The 18,347-nt window shown below is 31.6% G+C and overlaps 1 protein-coding gene across 2 annotated transcripts in view; it reads right to left on the reverse strand.

Moving 5' to 3' along the window:
- LOC143079000 (nucleolar protein 8-like) overlaps positions 1-18,347 on the reverse strand; it is a 39,736-nt gene that overhangs the window by 13,749 nt on the left and 7,640 nt on the right. For both annotated transcript variants that reach the window (XM_076254108.1, XM_076254102.1), the window contains exons 2-10: positions 15,445-15,576; positions 13,181-13,243; positions 12,498-12,576; positions 10,154-10,316; positions 9,241-9,309; positions 3,586-5,310; positions 2,891-3,043; positions 2,267-2,377; positions 1,595-1,685 (exon numbers count right to left, since the gene is read on the reverse strand). In XM_076254108.1, the coding sequence (XP_076110223.1) occupies positions 1,595-1,685; positions 2,267-2,377; positions 2,891-3,043; positions 3,586-5,310; positions 9,241-9,309; positions 10,154-10,316; positions 12,498-12,576; positions 13,181-13,243; positions 15,445-15,571 (2,581 nt within the window). In that variant the 5' untranslated portion in view covers positions 15,572-15,576. The remainder of the gene's footprint in view (positions 1-1,594; positions 1,686-2,266; positions 2,378-2,890; positions 3,044-3,585; positions 5,311-9,240; positions 9,310-10,153; positions 10,317-12,497; positions 12,577-13,180; positions 13,244-15,444; positions 15,577-18,347) is intronic.

Genomic DNA, 18,347 nt, shown 5'->3' on the forward strand with positions numbered 1-18,347 from the left:
TGTGTCCATAGTACACGGATGCCCCACTCGCACTATAATTTTCCATGTTCAGTGGACCGTGAAATTGGGGTCAAAACTTTAATTTGGAATTAAAATTAGAAAGATCATATCATAGGGAACATGTGTACTAAGTTTCAAAGAGTTGTGACTTTAACTTCATCAAAAACTACCTTGACCAAAAACTTTAACCTGAACTTCGCACTATCATATTCTATGTTCAGTTGACCATGAAATTGGGGTCAAAACTATAATTTGACATTAAAATTAGAAAGATCATATCATGGGGAACATGTGTACTAAGTTTCAAGTAGTTGTGACTTTAACTTCATCAAAAACTTCCTTGACCAAAAACTTTAACCTTAACTTCGCACTTTCATTTTCTATGTTCAGTTGACCATGAAATTGGGGTCAAAACTATAATTTGGCATTAAAATTAGAAAGATCATATCATAGGGAACATGTGTACTAAGTTTCAGGATGATTGGACTTCAACTTCATCAAAAACTACCTTGACCAAAAACTTTAACCTGAAGTCGGACGAAAGGGGTCAGTTGAACATTTTTGTCATGTTGACTTTTTTGTAGATCTTACTTTGCTGAACATTATTGCTGTTTACAGTTTATCTCTATCTTTAACAATATTCAAGATAATAACCAACAAGAATGTGTCCAAAGTACACGGATGCCCCACTCCCACTATCATTTTCCATGTTCAATGGACCGTGAAATTGGATAAAAAAATATAATTAGGCATTAAAATTAGAAAGATAATATCATAGGGAACATTTGTACTAAGTTTCAAGTTGATTGGACTTCAACTTCATCAAAAACTACCTTGACCAAAAACTTTAACCTGAAACATGCACTTTCATTTTCTATGTTCAGTGGACCGTGAAATTGGGGTCAAAAGTTTAATTTGGCTTTAAAATTAGAAAGATAATATCATAAGGAACATGTGTACTAAGTTTCAAGTTGATTGGACTTCAACTTCATCAAAAACTACCTTGACCAAAAACTTTAACCTGAAGCGGGACAGACGGACGAACGAACAGACGAACGAACGAACGAACAGACGGACGGACGGACGAACGAACGAACGGACGCACAGACCAGAAAACATAATGCCCCTCTACTATCGTAGGTGGGGCATAAAAACAGCATAATTTCCTTAAAATTACCAATTCAGGGGCAGCAACCCAACAATGGGTTGTCCGATTCATCTGAAAATTTCAGGGCAGATGGAACTTGACCTATTAAATAAACAATTTTACCCCATGTCAGATTTGCTCTAAATGCTTTGGTTTCAGAGATATAAGCCAAAATCTACATTTTATACCCATATTTTCTATTTTTAGCCATGGTGGTTATCTTGGTTGGTTGGTTGGGTCACCGGACACATTTTTAAACTAGATACCCCAATGATGATTGTGGCCAAGTTTGGTTAAATTTGGCCCAGTAGTTTCAGAGAAGAAGATTTTTGTAAAAGTTAATGACGATCGACGACAGACCTCTGGGCCGGGTGAGCTAATAAGATGGAATTTTCATACATAGTAAAGAAAAGAACTTTCCTACAGTTACATGATTTCTAAACATACCTTCTTCCATGTCTTCTTCTTCACTGTCTATGAATTTTTCATCCAGTTTAAATCTATCATCATTACCATAGCGAGACTGTAATTCCATTCTCTAAAATTTATACAAGTAACTTTCAAAATAACATGAATACAAATGTTTTTATTATTAAAAGATGTAATAAGTACTACAATAACAGTTGATCTTACAAAGTCAATTCAGAAAATAAAATAAAAACATCTCTTTATATTTTCTTAGTAATAAACAAAATATAAACAACATTCTTATACCAATTTATATGAAGATTATACACTACAAAACTGATGTTTGAATTATCAAATATATACTCTATATTTCCATTCTCCTATATGTTCAACCATATCTCATTTATTGATATCTACATAAAAAAAGGGTAGAGTTCTCTCGTATTAATCATTACTGGGGGTTAAAGGAATCAGTCTTTCAGTGTTATATAAGTCCATAAAAGATGACGGAAGAAAACATAATCTTTAATTATAACCTTTTAGAAAAAAAATACACATAAGTCACTCAATAAAACATGAACAAAAAAAAATACACATAAGTCCCTCAATAAAACATGAATTATTTTGTTAAATATTTTAGCTACTGTTTTAATAAAACTTGTGGAACATATGTATAAATTGTGAAATAATTTAAATCAACTGGCAACCCACCTTTTGTCCTGATCTTCCTTGAAACTCTGGTCGTATTTTAAACATTTTTTCATCATTTTCACTATCTGTTGATTCACTCTCTGAACTATCAAATAATGTAGGAACATTCTTCTGCAATACAAGATACAATGAAATTTAATACAAAAGCACAGAATTGATATTTTAATGGGAAAAAAGAAGATACACACAAGTTTAATAATTTTAGCACTCTTATTCATATGTAAGCAACACTAATTGCCAATTGATGCTATGGAACGTACGTGCATGCGACATATTTGAAATACATGTTTTAATGTAGTTTTCTGACAGTTTATTAGAATGGGTGATCATGGTGTATCATGTTTATTAATACAAAAAGCATTATCATACCAAGTCATATTGAATTTTTGAGTTGATTTAACCAGGAATTTTACTTGTGAAAAAAAGTATTTCTTAAAACATCTCTTGAGGTAAAAGGGTTACATCTTTAAGAAATTTGGAGCTTGCATTAGTTTATACAATGTTGGGGCCTGGTAACTAAGAATTTCAAGGACAAGATACCATTAGTAATATTTAACTGATTTAATCAGAATAATAATTATTGGGATTTTCTGGTAAAATGTGTGTGTTTGATTAAAGTTTTACCTTTTCCAAAGTTTTACTATTTACTGCTTCATCAACATCACTGTTATCTGAAGAATCCTCTTCTTCATAACTACTGTCATTGACCTCTGAGGCACTGCTATCACTGTCACTCTCATCAAATACTATCTTCTTATTTGACCTATTGGAAGCATCCTAAATATTGAATAAAGAAAATTATTTTAAAGGTTTGTTAATCTGATTATATCAATATATGTTTAAAAGAATTCCTTTGGCCTTGTCAGCTTTAAAAGTATTCCTTTTTTTAATTTACCGTTTAGAGTTTGTACTTGTATTTTTAATGTTTAAATAAATTAATCAGTGTTTAAGGGACTCCAATTAAAGTGTCTTCAAATAGAACCTTGAAATTATAGAAACACATTTATAAAACACCCTTGTAAGTACACTGAATTAACTTTATCTTTTTTTATGTTATATTTCAATTATTTATTTTTTAAATCTGTATCTTATGATGCTTTTTTCAACCATGTATTAATTTCCACTTCTTTCATCAATATCATAGAGACATGAAAAATATATATGTATAACTTTTTAACTTCTTCAACTGTTCAAGATACATAAATGTATCTTCAAAATCACAAAAATATTTAAACTTTAAAAAAACCTAAATTTGCTAAAACTTGGTTCCCCAGTCAGAATACATGTAGTACTCATTCAGGTATTTGTAGTATACTTACAATATTAGCTAAGGCATTCTGAATGGCAGACTTTTTAGCAAGGGTTTCCTGTTGTTTCTGTTTCAAAGATTCTAATCTTTTCTCATTTGTGTCTTTTTTAGGTTTCTTTTCTTTCGTTGTGCTTTTACTTGACAAATCTTGTTTTTCACTAACTTTTTCCTTTAAATTGTCATCATTATTTACAAGGGACTTGGACAATTTTTTCTTTTCTTTCGTTGTGCTTCTACTGGACAAGTTTTGTTTTTCACTCTCTTTTTCATTTACTTTGTCAGCATTATTTACAAGGGACTTGGATAATTTTTCCTTTGCAATACTTTCTCCATTTGAAGTTTTATTTGTTAAATCATTTTGTGAATTAATTAAAGGATCGCTGCCTTTTAATTTATCTACATTTATATCGGTTTTTCCTTCAGTTACAGTCTTGACATTCAATTTAGAATTTTCCAGAACTGTGTTTGTCTTTTGACTAGAATTTTCTATTTTATTTTTCTTAACCGGTGAAGCTTGTTTTTCTGTTTCTTTTGTATTCATTTCCTTAGCCTTTTGTGACTGTTTCAACGCAAACTTTTCAAAATCACTATCATCACTGTCGTCTGCTGAATAGCTATAACTAGATTCATAACCTTCAGGAATTTCTCCTCCAATCAAACCACTGGAATATTCGTTTACTGTTGATCCATCAATTTTCCCAGAATTCTTTCCTTTAGATGAAAGCAATGGAGAAAACTCAAAAACATTGTTAAACATACGATCTGAATCATCTGTGGGTGACATACATTTTGACTTATTTATAATTTCATCAGTATCTGCAGATGATGCTGAATCATTTCCATCATCATCTTCAGCTAACACAATCTGCGGCGGCTGTTTTTGTGATTTCTTCTGATCTTTTAGCACCAAAGGTGTAGCTGAACCTTCTGTTTTATTAGATTTATTCTTTTGAATCACTAGGTCTTTTTTACTTTCAAAATTATCTCTAGTAATTTGACCAGGACTAATTTTTGCATTTAAATTTTTGTTAGAATCAAAAACTTTAATAGAATTACTTTCTAGACTATTTGCATCCTTGCATTTATCTGATTCAGTGTTTTCATACAATATTTTAGTTCCTTTAAATGGCTGAATCTTGGGTTTTGTCTTTTTTTCCTGAACATAATTACTTGGAAGTTTGTTTTGAGTATTAGATCTGAATTTCAATACATCCATGTTTTCTACTGTGTCTTTTGGAGAAATGTCACCAATTTGCTTGATTTTGGATTCAGCTATTTCAGCACTACAAGAAACAATTTCCTCAATGCTGGCATCTGAGTTACTTTCATCAGATGATTCTGGTGTATCTTTTTTTGAAAATGACCTTGACCTGGAATCCTTCAGTGATGTATAATAAGAGTCTGAATCACCATCATCACTGTCAAATGTCTGACCAAGCCGATCTACAATGGCATCCCCAGATACAACCTCAAAGTCAGGTTCTTTATTCAAGTTCTCATTTATTTCAGTATTGTTGTTTAAGTACTTCTCCTTTAGCGCCTCAAAATCATATTTCTTCTGTTTGTTTGGTTTCCTGGTCCATTTTGGGAATTCTCCCTTTCGTTTTCTGTAAATCTCGCTATCAACATCCTCCATTTCTAAAGTAAGATTTTTTCCAGTTGACACAGTTGAAGTCTCTTCTTCTTTCATTCTTTTTACATTGTGGCAAAACTTTGATGGGTCCACTTTTAGCACTTACAAATGGTTAAGGAATTTTTTTTCAATAATCTTAAATTATAAATGGCAATATATCATAATACTTTGGAGATGATTGTTTTGCATTTTAAACTTTAAATGTAAATGATGGATTTTAGTGTCACAAACAGTTTTTATTAGATATAAAACAGTGTTCTCCCCAGAAATTTTGGATAGCATCACATTTTGCGTACAAAAAAATAACTGTATTTTTTTTAATGTCGTTTGTCGCGTCGCGTTGATGCTCTATTTCCTTTATATGTTTTAGTTTATATTGTTCAATTCATAACTGAGAATACAATTAAACTATAACCACAAAAACAGTTGTTTCAGTTTATGTCTTCTTTATTCATTTATAGTTACAGAATTATTTTTTCCTCTTGTGCCAAATAAAAATAAATATGTGGTTTCAGTTACCCAACAATAAGTCAAATGAATGAATGGTTCATTATAGTGCATCCTGTATATATACAAAACTAAATTATCTAGTACACAAAATTAACTAATTATTATACGACCGCAAAATTTGAAAAATTTTTCGTCGTATATTGCTATCACGTTGGCGTCGGCGTCGTCGTCGTCATCGTCCGAATACTTTTAGTTTTCGCACTCTAACTTTAGTAAAAGTGAATAGAAATCTATGAAATTTTAACATAAGGTTTATGACCACAAAAGGAAGGTTGGGATTGATTTTGGGAGTTTTGGTCCCAACATTTTAGGAATAAGGGGCCAAAAAGGGCCCAAATAAGCATTTTCTTGGTTTTCGCACTATAACTTTAGTTTAAGTTAATAGAAATCTATGAAATTTTGACACAAGGTTTATGACCACAAAAGAAAGGTTGGGATTGATTTTGGGAGTTTTGGTTCCAACAGTTTAGGAATTAGGGGCAAAAAAAGGGCTCAAATAAGCATTATTCTTGGTTTTCGCACAATAACTTTAGTTTAAGTAAATAGAAATCTATGAAATTTAAACACAAGGTTTATGACCATAAAAGGAAGGTTGGTATTGATTTTGGGAGTTTTGGTCCCAACAGTTTAGGAATAAAGGGCCCAAAGGGTCCAAATTAAACTTTGTTTGATTTCATCAAAAATTGAATAATTGGGGTTCTTTGGTATGCCGAATCTAACTGTGTATGCAGATTCTTAATTTTTGGTCCCGTTTTCAAATTGGTCTACATTAAGGTCCAAAGGGTCCAAAATTAAACTTAGTTTGATTTTAACAAAAATTGAATCCTGGGGGTTGTCTGATATGCTGAATTTAGAAATGTACTTAGATTTTTAATTATTGGCCTAGTTTTCAAGTTGGTCCAAATGGGGGTCCAAAATTAAACTTTGTTCATCAAAAATTGAATAAATGGGTTCTTTGATATGCCAAATCTAACTGTGTATGTAGATTCTTAATTTTTGGTCCAGTTTTCAAATGGTCGAGATCTACATTAAGGTCCAAAGGGTCCAAAATTAAACTAAGTTTGATTTTAACAAAAATTAAATTCTTGGGCTTATTTGATATGCTTTATCTAAATATGTACTTTGATTTTTGATTATGGGCCCAGTTTTCAAGTTGGTCCAAATCAGGATTCCATATCAAGAATTGTGCAATAGCAAGAAATTTTCAATTGCACAGTATTGCACAATAGCAAGAAATATCTAATTGCACAATATTGTGCAATAGCAATTAATTTTCAATTGGAGTTATCTTTCTTTGTATAGAATAGAAGTTGATAATATATGTTGGAAATTTGCCAGACATGACTATGATGTCATTTTCTATTTTTATTTGCCAATAACTTTATGTAAATAACTTCATTGGAAATTTGCCAATATAAAATGTTGCTGATGAAGTTTTTTTTATTGTTTTATACAATAAACAATGTATATTCACTTTTACTACCAACCAATCTTTACCATTCAGTGATAACAAGCACTTTATTTTACATTTTAATATTTTATGATGTATTTAAAAGAGTAGTTATTGTTGCAAACTCCATTAGAAATTTGAATTGATATCAGTTTTGGAAAAAGGGAAACGGGGATGTGAAAAAAAAAGGGGGGGGGGGTTTCAATTTTTCTCATTTCAGATTTCATAAATAAAAAGAAAATTTCTTCAAACATTTTTTTGAGAGGATTAATATTCAACAGCATAGTGAATTGCTCAAAGGCAAAAAAAATATTTTAAGTTCATTAGACCACATTCATTCTGTGTCAGAAACCTATGCTGTGTCAACTATTTAATTTTAGATTTAAAAAGTTTGAAGAAGAAATCTTTAATTGATTTGTAAAATCTTGACATTTGTTTTGTGTAAAAAAAAACATGTAATGTCAAAAATTTGATCACAATCCAAATTCAGAGCTGTATCACGCTTGAATGTTTTGTCCATACTTGCCCCAACTGTTCAGGGTTCGACCTCTGCGGTCGTATAAAGCTGCGCCCTGCGGAGCACCTGGTTATATTATATTAAGTAAAGATAAAGTAGCAAAAGAAGCAAAAAAAATCAATTTAAAAACTTTTTTTTATCATGTTTATAAATTCATTGTTTCATGCCACTCAATGAATTAGTCCCAGTTGTTTCTTATCTTTACATCAAAATCAAAATCATATGTATTTTTAACAAAGTTATCTAACAAATAGTCTGTTAATGCGTAGTTTTCTCTCTTGGTTTAATTTTTCTGTCTACTGTCCATCTGTTGTCATTATCGTGAAAATGCGGATTTTTGTCATATCTGGTCCGGTTTAGATCCGTAGTTTACACAAAAATGTGCAATGGCGGCCGTAGTAAAATTTACGAAAATGAGTCCGAGAATAAACATTGTTTGACAAGAGATTGTGAATGAATAAGACGCTTTTAATGCATTAAATGGATTAAACATAAACTTAAGCCAATTATGATAACTTTTTAAAGAAGTATTAAACTTATTTTAGCTCTAAACCAAAATTCTCGCTCTCGTATATTACCGGAAGAGAAAGAAAGTAATTTTTGGAGAGTTGCACAAATAAACGACCTTTTTAAAACAAAACAAAAATCTTTCAATCTTTGAAATTTCGTGATACAAAACGTAGATTTCGAATTGTTTTGTGATTGCATTTTTCCATGTCGATATTGGTGATTGCAGACACGTGGTATTAGTCATGTCACAAGTGTCAGCTTGGGATATTCGCATCCAAACAGTTATCACCCTGAGGGCAATTAACACCTAGCTATTTAATCTCTTAATTGCCTTAAAAATAGTGTCCGACTTAAAGGGATTACAATTAAAGGTGATATAATTTTTATGATCATAATCAATAGATGAAAGTTCAAAATTGAGGACAAGTAAATTAGCATCTTCAAAATAATTATAGCATCGCGGGTATAATTATAGCGTCGCGGGAATTATTATAGCATCACGGTGAAAAAATATAGCGTCGCGGTACTGCGACGCTAAAACGGCCTGGGGAGAACACTGATAAAAAGATGTGATATGAGTGCCAATGAGATAACTCTCCATCCAAATCAAAATTTGTGTAAAAGTAAACAATTATAGGTCAAAGTACAGTCATACCAGTAATCAACATATAGCTGCAATAAGTAAATGTATATTTGTATAACTGATAATAAGCTAAAAATTAAAAATTCTGGAGCAATACTTAAATAGTTCCCTGTTACTTTTGTGTGGAGATAAAAATCTGATCAACTTAATTCTGTAGTCTTTAATGTAAATATTTAATTATCTTGTGTATTAGTGATGATAAATTTTCTACTATTCAATATCAAAATTTTAAACTGCATACATACAAAACCCTGAAAGTCTTTTATACTTTAAACTTTATATAGGCACAGATTGGTGCCACCAAACTTATGCACTCGCAATTCAGGTTGGTTGTTTGAGACTAAAATGTCTACAAAACTACATCTTCATTTAAAACAAGTACAAATCTTTTAATAAGGATATTTTTTTCTTGTCTTTATTCCTGATATAAACTACTGGTAATACTCTTCCATACTTTCCAACAACCCAGTTCTGCAATACACAAATACATATCATCTCTTTCAGTATAGACAAATTAACACAAGTACATGAATAACAAAGATTTTAAGTAGTTGTCAATAAGACAGAGATCCAATGCCAGTATATATGTAACAAAAAGAATGGATATCTATATGATGATGATGATAGATTGGTGATCACATCCAGTGGCAAATATTACATGCATATGTTAATGATAACTTGTTTATGCAATATGAATTTGACCTTGCTTTACACCAATCTTTTTCCTAATATTCTTAATAAACTCAAAATTAAATCAATACTCAATTTAAGACTGCTGAGCTAATTTTTTTACATTTTTATTCAGAAGGTAATCTACCAAAGAAAGATATGTCACTCTATCTGGAATCGTCAAACTGACTATAAGTTAACCAGTCTTTCCTCATACTACAAGACCACTGAGGGAAATGTGATATATGTGTAACTGGAGAGCATGATTCTACTTGCAATATCGCATGTCTCCACCAGGACTCAAACCTGGGACCTCTGTGTTACTAGGCAGCGAGATAACTGACTGAGCTAAAGAAGTACTTCCTTAGCTCAACCGCTTACAGCTGACTAAGTATCTACCACATGTTCGAAGGGAAGCAATCCCGTCACATATGTGTATGTCAACATTGTTTGCGTTCTAATTCTTTGTTATATATATGGCAATTATTTGTCCTGTTTAGAAATCATGCCACATACTTCTATATATTATATTTATATGACCATAATGGCATTAACAACAGGCAAGTGTCTTCACCACAAGTTTTAAATAAGTTTAATCTATGTAGGAGTGAATTATAGGTTTTTTAGACCCAATGCTCATCTATACCTTTTCTCCTGGAACCTTTGTACCAGGTACACAGCCTCTCATTTCAGCAATTGATGGATCAGGAAGATTTTCATAAGGATTATGATATTCAACGGTATCATGCATAGGTTTCCTAGGTTTCTTTTCCTCCAAAATAAACCCATTTTTTCTTTCATCCTCCAGTCTGTGAAACACCAAAAGATTTATATCATAAATTTTAATTGTTGCCATCAGAATTAATATATTTTTTAGCATAAAATATTTTCAACAAAAAAATAAACATGATTTAAAAAACTGATGCACTTCCATCATTGAATTTCTATTTTGTTATTGCAAAATCAGTAAATACCAATGCTGATTGAACTATTCAAGCAGCCACATTGTTTACATTTGTTACTAAAGAAGTTCAATGACAACCATTCATCTTAAAAAAAACTGTAAGTAATATATATACATTTATCCTGCAATTGGGTGTCTTACATGTACTATACAGATACAGCCCTATGGATATCGCTATGCTGTATCTGTATACTATACAGATATCACTTTAGAGCTCCACCCACTGCAGGACTAGTGTTGTATGAACCTGCGTGAACTCCGAATGTGTATTGCAGTCACATTCCAATGACGTATTGTTTGGCCTAATGCGAATTAATGATTACTTTTATACGTTCTCTTTTTTTTCAAACAATTCTTTTTTGAAATACTAAGGCCTTTCTTCCTCAGACATAGATCACCTTTTTGAGCGTCACTGATGAGTCTTTTGTAGACGAAACGCGCGTCTGGCGTATATATCAAATTTAATCCTGGTATCTATGATGGGTTTATTTAGAGCAAGCAATAAGAATTAAACCAATTTTCTGATAACAGACAAACATGAACAGCTAGCAGTATTTTCTACGACGACAATCATCAATTTCAAAATTTTATTGTGTACATATGTAACAAAATCAACCATGTCAATTTCAGCAAACATGTTAAGTGATTGTAAAGTTCAGTTCAAAATTCTGAAGCGTAAGACAACTTGTACACTTCTGTTTCAAATTGGACAATATTTTGTTAATTTTGTAAAATTTTAAATTAGTTGTTATGTTAAAATAGATAATTATTCACCTTGAGCAATGTATTATTGTTAACCATTCAAAATTCTTTATTTGCGAACCCATATTCAGCTTAATGTGTGATTTTAATATTACTTTGCGGGCCTCAAGGGATTTCAAATCGAAAATCATAATATGCAAAAAATGTGAGTTTTTGTGTCTTTCAAAGCACAAACAATATACAGAATTAATTGCAGGACAAAGACAATAACTGTTTAGTGTCTTTACAGTTTTTACATTAATGCTAGCAAGACAAATCTTTGTTTGGCTTGCTTGCTTTGTTTGTATCAATGTTTGCTCAAGCATGGCAATTAAGATAGGCGGGGCCTCAGCTTGTATACATCATACTTAAATTTTATTGGACGTTATGTTTGAGGTTAAGGACACTTAATTTTAAAACATCACATGACAAATATTCTCACATGTTTCCTCACCTGTAAAAATACAATAATTTGTCAATGAAAGAAAAATATAAACTTTGTTCTTGTATGAGGCTGAGAAACTGGCCTTGAACATTGACCTAATATTGGTTTTTTTTTATAACATAACAATCTTTTAGTTCAGTCAGTTATTTCCATATCTGCCCTTCCATTATGTAACTCAAGAAAATATTCTAAAAAATGGGAAACAATTGTATCGAGTGCACCTTTTTATGTTGGGGTGTGTTTGAGATGAATATTTTGTCTTGAAAACGTACAAAGCAAGAGTATTTGATACATCATCTCGCTTCAGATTCTATCATTTTTATATAGCAAAGCTACAGGTTGGCTTTATAACATAAAAAAAAATCACAGTACTAAAAGATGAAATATAGGGGTCAAGTGAAATACCTATCCAATGGATCACAAAATCAGAGTAGGTGTGTTTGAATAGCTATTTTACTAAAAGTGCTTGACGACAGTCTTTAAGTTGGATCTTTGAAAAACAAATTGTCTTCCATTTCTACGATTGTGAAAATGAACTGGCGTAATGGGGAGATAATTTCGACTAAGTAGAATCCTGTCTGTATGTATATTTACAGGTAAGGAAACATGTGAGAATATGTGTCATGCGATGTTTTAAAATTTAGTGTCCTTAACGTCAAACATAACATCCAATAAAATTTAAGTATGATGTATACAAGCTGAAGCCCCGCCTATCTTAATTGCCATGCTTGAGCAAACACTGATACACACAAAGCAAGTAAGCCAAACAAAGATTTGTCTTGCTAGCATTAATGTAAAAGCTGTAAATATCAGCTGTATTTGTATTTGTAAACCTCAAACCTTGTTATAAAATTCTCTTTTGCCAACTGTAACCTTAATTCTGATCCTTTCCATTTTGTCTTGTCATACAGAGATATACCTATAAACAAACTTTGTGTTAAAAATATAATATCTCAAGCTTTCAAAAACTAGATGCTGTAGATCCTTATCTTTAAAAAAATATATTAACATACATTACATACTGTTAATTCAGAAATTATTGTGAGGTTTTTATTAATGCAAATAATGTGACTGGGTTGGTATCGCAATACATTTTTTGTGCATTGTAATAAGAACTTGCATTATGATACTGAAGCATATATCTCTATGCAGTTTATCCTGAACTCGCAATAATTAATCTGGCATTTATGTCCATTCTTCCAAATATCACAATAATAAATGCATGTGATAATTTCTAAATTGACAGTAGTTAGACCTGAGAATCCTCCAAAAAGGTGTCTGTGTGTGGTACAAAAATACAAAAGAAATATGTCTATTGTCTATTCATTTCACTAACAAAGTAAGTATCAATATAATGGATTTCTTTCTCTTCTCAAATGTTTAGATTTTTGTTTGTTTACCCTTATACATGTTGAACCTTCCTTAAAAATTGATACATTTTGTGTACATGTACATGTACCATTGAATTTCCACTGAAACACAACTTATTTTACTGGAATTTGAATAATAATACTTTAACTTACATTTCTGCAAATTTTCTGGTGTAGAATTCACATTCACATATGCAAATATCTTGTCTGGAGCATCTGAAAATATATTTGTTTATATCTAAAGTTATTTAAGCTTTTGAATTAACAATAAATGTAAAGTCAACCTATAAAGCTAGAATTCTGTAAATTTAGACAAAAACCTGGAAAAGTTCATCAATCTAATAACAGTCAAATCTTTTAACTGCTCCCGTTCTGAAAGGATCTTATTCTAATTAGATTGAAATTTGAATTTATTAAAGACATGTACTACCTTAAGAATACATATAAATATGATAACACGTAACTTCTGATTGGGAACTATTGGTCTCCAACAGTATAAATATGATAAAACGTAACTTCTGATTGGGAACTATTGGTCTCCAAGAGTATAAATATGATAAAACGTAACTTCTGATTGGGAACTATTGGTCTCCAAGAGTATAAATATGATAAAACGTAACTTCTGATTGGGAACTATTGGTCTCCAAGAGTATAAATATGATAAAACGTAACTTCTGATTGGGAACTTTTGGTCTCCAAGAGTATAAATATGATAAAATGTAACTTCTGATTGGGAACTATTGGTCTCCAAGAGTATAAATATGATAAAATGTAACTTCTGATTGGGAACTTTTGGTCTCCAAGAGTATAAATATGATAAAATGTAACTTCTGATTGGGAACTTTTGGTCTCCAAGAGTATAAATATGATAAAATGTAACTTCTGATTGGGAACTATTGGTCTCCAAGAGTATAAATATGATAAAACGTAACTTCTGATTGGGAACTATTGGTCTCCAAGAGTATAAATATGATAAAATGTAACTTCTGATTGGGAACTATTGGTCTCCAAGAGTATAAATATGATAAAACGTAACTTCTGATTGGGAACTATTGGTCTCCAAGAGTATAAATATGATAAAATGTAACTTCTGATTGGGAACTATTGGTCTCCAAGAGTATAAATATGATAAAATGTAACTTCTGATTGGGAACTATTGGTCTCCAAGAGTATAAATATGATAAAATGTAACTTCTGATTGGGAACTTTTGGTCTCCAAGAGTATAAATATGATAAAATGTAACTTCTGATTGGGAACTATTGGTCTCCAAGAGTATAAATATGATAAAACGTAACTTCTGATTGGGAACTATTGGTCTCCAAGAGTATCATCTGCTCAGCAGCGAGTACTTCATTACTGATATGATTTATAACTTACATCCCAGCTCCTTTGTTCTAACAGGGGTGATCTGAGCCGGATCACCCCTATCAGATCACCCCAGCTTGAGGTTCTTTGTTTTGCATGCTTTCCTTTGTTTTGTAACATTTTTGAGGGAATGTCAAATCCACTATAAAACTTATAAGAAATTATACCAAAAAGACTATCTATCAAAATTCATGTAGAAAAAATCCAGTGTATATGCTTGGATTCTAACTCAAGACCTTTAGCATATCAAGCCATGACACATACCACTACACTAGGACTTCTGGATTCCAACTATTAGTAATTAAACATACTTAAAGGAAGCAAGATATTTTTATAAGTGGGGCGAGCTGGCAGACCTTTATTCAGTGGGGTGTAAAACCTTTTCGTTAATAAGTGATTTGTCAGACTGATTGTTCAATTTGATTTTACACTTTTTCAAAAGTGGGGTGAGTCCTTAAACAAGAGTGGGGTGATTTTTTTTCCCGGCCATCAGGATGATCTTACACTGACACACTGTGTCCTCGTGGGATAACTATTACACACATTTCATTTATTGTCTATTTCTAAATTTAAATTAACGCTCCCTCAGGGAAAGTTAATCTTAGATGGATTTGGCTATTATTTTTGGTACATTGTACTTTCAAATATTTTTCATTGAGTGTTCCTGATGAAAGTAAGTCCAGAAAAACACTACTATATACCTAAATGCAATCTGGTTATAAATTTCCCAATAAAAATAGTGCTCTGTAATCTATCTCTAACATATATACACAAGTACATATGTAAAACCACATTTCAATTCTGCAGTTACAAATGATTTCATATACATCTTCCCCTAAATTAATTTGCATCTTTGCACAAAATTTAGAGTACATGTAGTAAACAAATGCTAGCTTATGACAGTGAAAGCAGGAAATCCAAGCATTTGCATTACAAAATGCAATTACAAACTTTATATGGAAAAATACATGCAAATAAATATTTTATACTTGTGTTGTAAATTCATATATATATATATATATGAAATGAATTTTCTTCCTTGAACATTTACCATTAACTTTTTTCTTTTTAATCTGTACATTTAAAACTTCACAGAATCTTTGAAAGCGTTCAGTTAACTCTTCTTCTTTTATTTCTTTAGAGAGGCCACCAACAAATATCCGTTTGGCATCACTCATTTCATCTTAAAAACAAATAAAAGTAACATATGATCAATACGAAGAAAAGTTAGTACAGTTAGAACTTCTTCATGTTCATAAATATGATTGTAAATAATACCCAAAGTATAACAAATGTATAAGTTCTTCTGATATAAAAAATGAAAGACAGAAACTGTAAGAAGTGCTAACAAATACCCCCCTCAAAAATTTAGGTGTAATATCACCAAATCATAGTGCGCCACATTCGGTTGTATATGAAAAAGAGTTGATAAAAAATATTCCCTTATTTTGACAGTTGTGTGTATTCTGACACCTAGTAATTATGACGTCTTGAAAAGCGTTTTTTTTTGGTTGCATTTATGCCTTACCTTCAGGCATTGTTTTCAAGACATCATAATTATTAGGAATCAGTAAAAGTAAAAAAAAATAGCCTTTCAAGACAACATAATTATTTGGACAGTGGACAAGTCAGTTAAAGAGCTCTCCAGGGCCTAAATTAATATACTGTTTGTTTCCCCAATCCCGACCCTGCCAAGCCAGGTGTGGCTAGGTAGCTAGGGAAATGATTTTATTTTTTTAAAAAGCTTGAACATTATTGGACGATCCGGCAATCCTGAAAATCCAAAATGAGCAATGAGGAATAAAATAATACTTGACTTGGTTTTGACAATAAAATTTTATGAGTAGCATCATTTTTGCGGGGTCAGTCGGGATTGGGGAAACAAACATTTTATTTTAGGCCCAGAGCTCAATGTTATGTCTGTTATTATGTATCTATATGCCAACTGTAAATAAAATTTACTAACTTACAAGGACTTGGCTACATGTACATTTGTAAGTGAAAACTCTGCCATCTATATATTATTACACTAATCTTGCCAGTCACTAATAGAAAAATGGCAAGACCACCACCACCTTTGCATACATAAAGTATTGACTCTTTTAAATTATATATAACTAATAGGTTAAAGAAGATATCATGCTAACAGATTGTGCAAGCAAATAAATAAATGACAAAATGTGGCCACTAAAAAGTGTCAAGTATTAAGGTTCATCAAAACAAACGGACAAATATGGCTGTATTTGTAAATGCTCTTTTGTTCCGACGTTGGAAAGTTCCGGGCGGAAATAACTAACTAGCCAAAAAGTTCCGGAGGAACTTCCTCTTTTGTTCCGACGTTGGAAAGTTCCGGGCGGAAATAACTAACTAGCCAAAAAGTTCCGGAGGAACTTAATAACTAGTTACTTTGTTCTTCCTCTGGTTTAAAAGTTCCACTGGAACAAAGTGACTAGTTGAAAAGTTCCAACGGAACATATCAACTAGTTAAAAAGTTTCTTTTCGCCAAATTAGTCAAAACCGGAACTAACAAACTAGCCCAAAAGTTCCAACGGAACTTATCAACCAGTCACAAAGTTCCATTTGGAGAATTGATGCAAAGTTAAAGCGTAACATATTATATTTGAACCTTTCAAAGGGGAACCAAGATATTGATTACAAAAGTCAAAAGGAACTTATCAACTAGTAACAAAGTTCCTCTTTGGCAAATTAGTCAAAACCGAAACTAACAAACTAGCCCAAAAGTTCCTCCTCATGTGGGTACTTTAATATGATAAAAATATCAATTTCAGATTAATCTATAACAATGAATTACATGTACAACTTATTCCGTTATGAAGGCAACATTCTGAACAAATTAACTAGTTGTTCTGTTCCGCCAGAACTATTCAACTAGATACATTGTTCTGGGACTTTTTAACTAGCTACTTTTTTCCAGAACATTTCGACTGCACTCGGAATAAAACAATGAAATAACTAGTTGAATAGTTCCGCCCGAACAAAGTAACTGACGGAACATACTGGCTGTTACATATTTACATGCCAAAAATTACTCTGAGTACAGACTTACCTGTGAAGTTGGAAAAAAATTAATGCCTGGCATCCACTAGATATAATAAAGTTTAATGCATTTTGTGTTTCAGGAAGATAAAATCTCTTGGATTTTGATGGGCATTTTTTTCCTTCATGCAAAAGGTGTGAAAATTAACTAAGTTGTGGTACAACTATGAGATGCTCCCTCAGGTAAATTGTATTGTTTTGATTGTCCTTAATTGACATGGACAAGAGGTATCTTCACAACTATAGGTGAGTTAAAGAGTTTGTCTGAGTCAGTGAGTGGACAGTATCAAAGTAATTCAGGTGTTTGTTTATTTTTACACCTTCTGCAGAAAGGAAAAAAATGCCCATCAAAAAACAAGAAAGACTTTATCTTTCTTAAACACAAAATGCTTTTAACTTTTATATATCTAGTGGATGCTAGGCATTAAAACTTTCCAAACAGCCACAGGCACTTGTCTCAGAAAAAAAATTTCCTATATACCTTAATGTTATATTAAGGTATATAGCAGTGTTCTCCCCAGAAATTTTGGATAGCATCACATTTTGCGTAAAAAAAAATAACTGTATTTTTTTTTTAATGTCATTTGTCGTGTCGCGTTGATGCTCTATTTCCTTTATATGTTTTAGTTTATATTGTTCAATTCATAACTGAGAATACAATTAAACTATAACAACAAAAACAGTTGTTTCAGTTTATGTTTTCTTTATTCATTTATAGTTACAGAATTGTTTTTTTCCTCTTGTGCCAAATAACTAGAGGCTCTAAAGAGCCTGTGTCGCTCACCTCGGTCTATGTGAATATTAAACAATGGACACAGATGGATTCATGACAAAATTGTGTTTTGGTGATGGTGATGTGTTTGTAGATCTTACTTTACTTAACATTCTTGCTGCTTA

Source organism: Mytilus galloprovincialis, chromosome 1 (genome assembly GCF_965363235.1).
Source record: "Mytilus galloprovincialis chromosome 1, xbMytGall1.hap1.1, whole genome shotgun sequence".
NCBI lineage: Eukaryota > Metazoa > Mollusca > Bivalvia > Mytilida > Mytilidae > Mytilus > Mytilus galloprovincialis.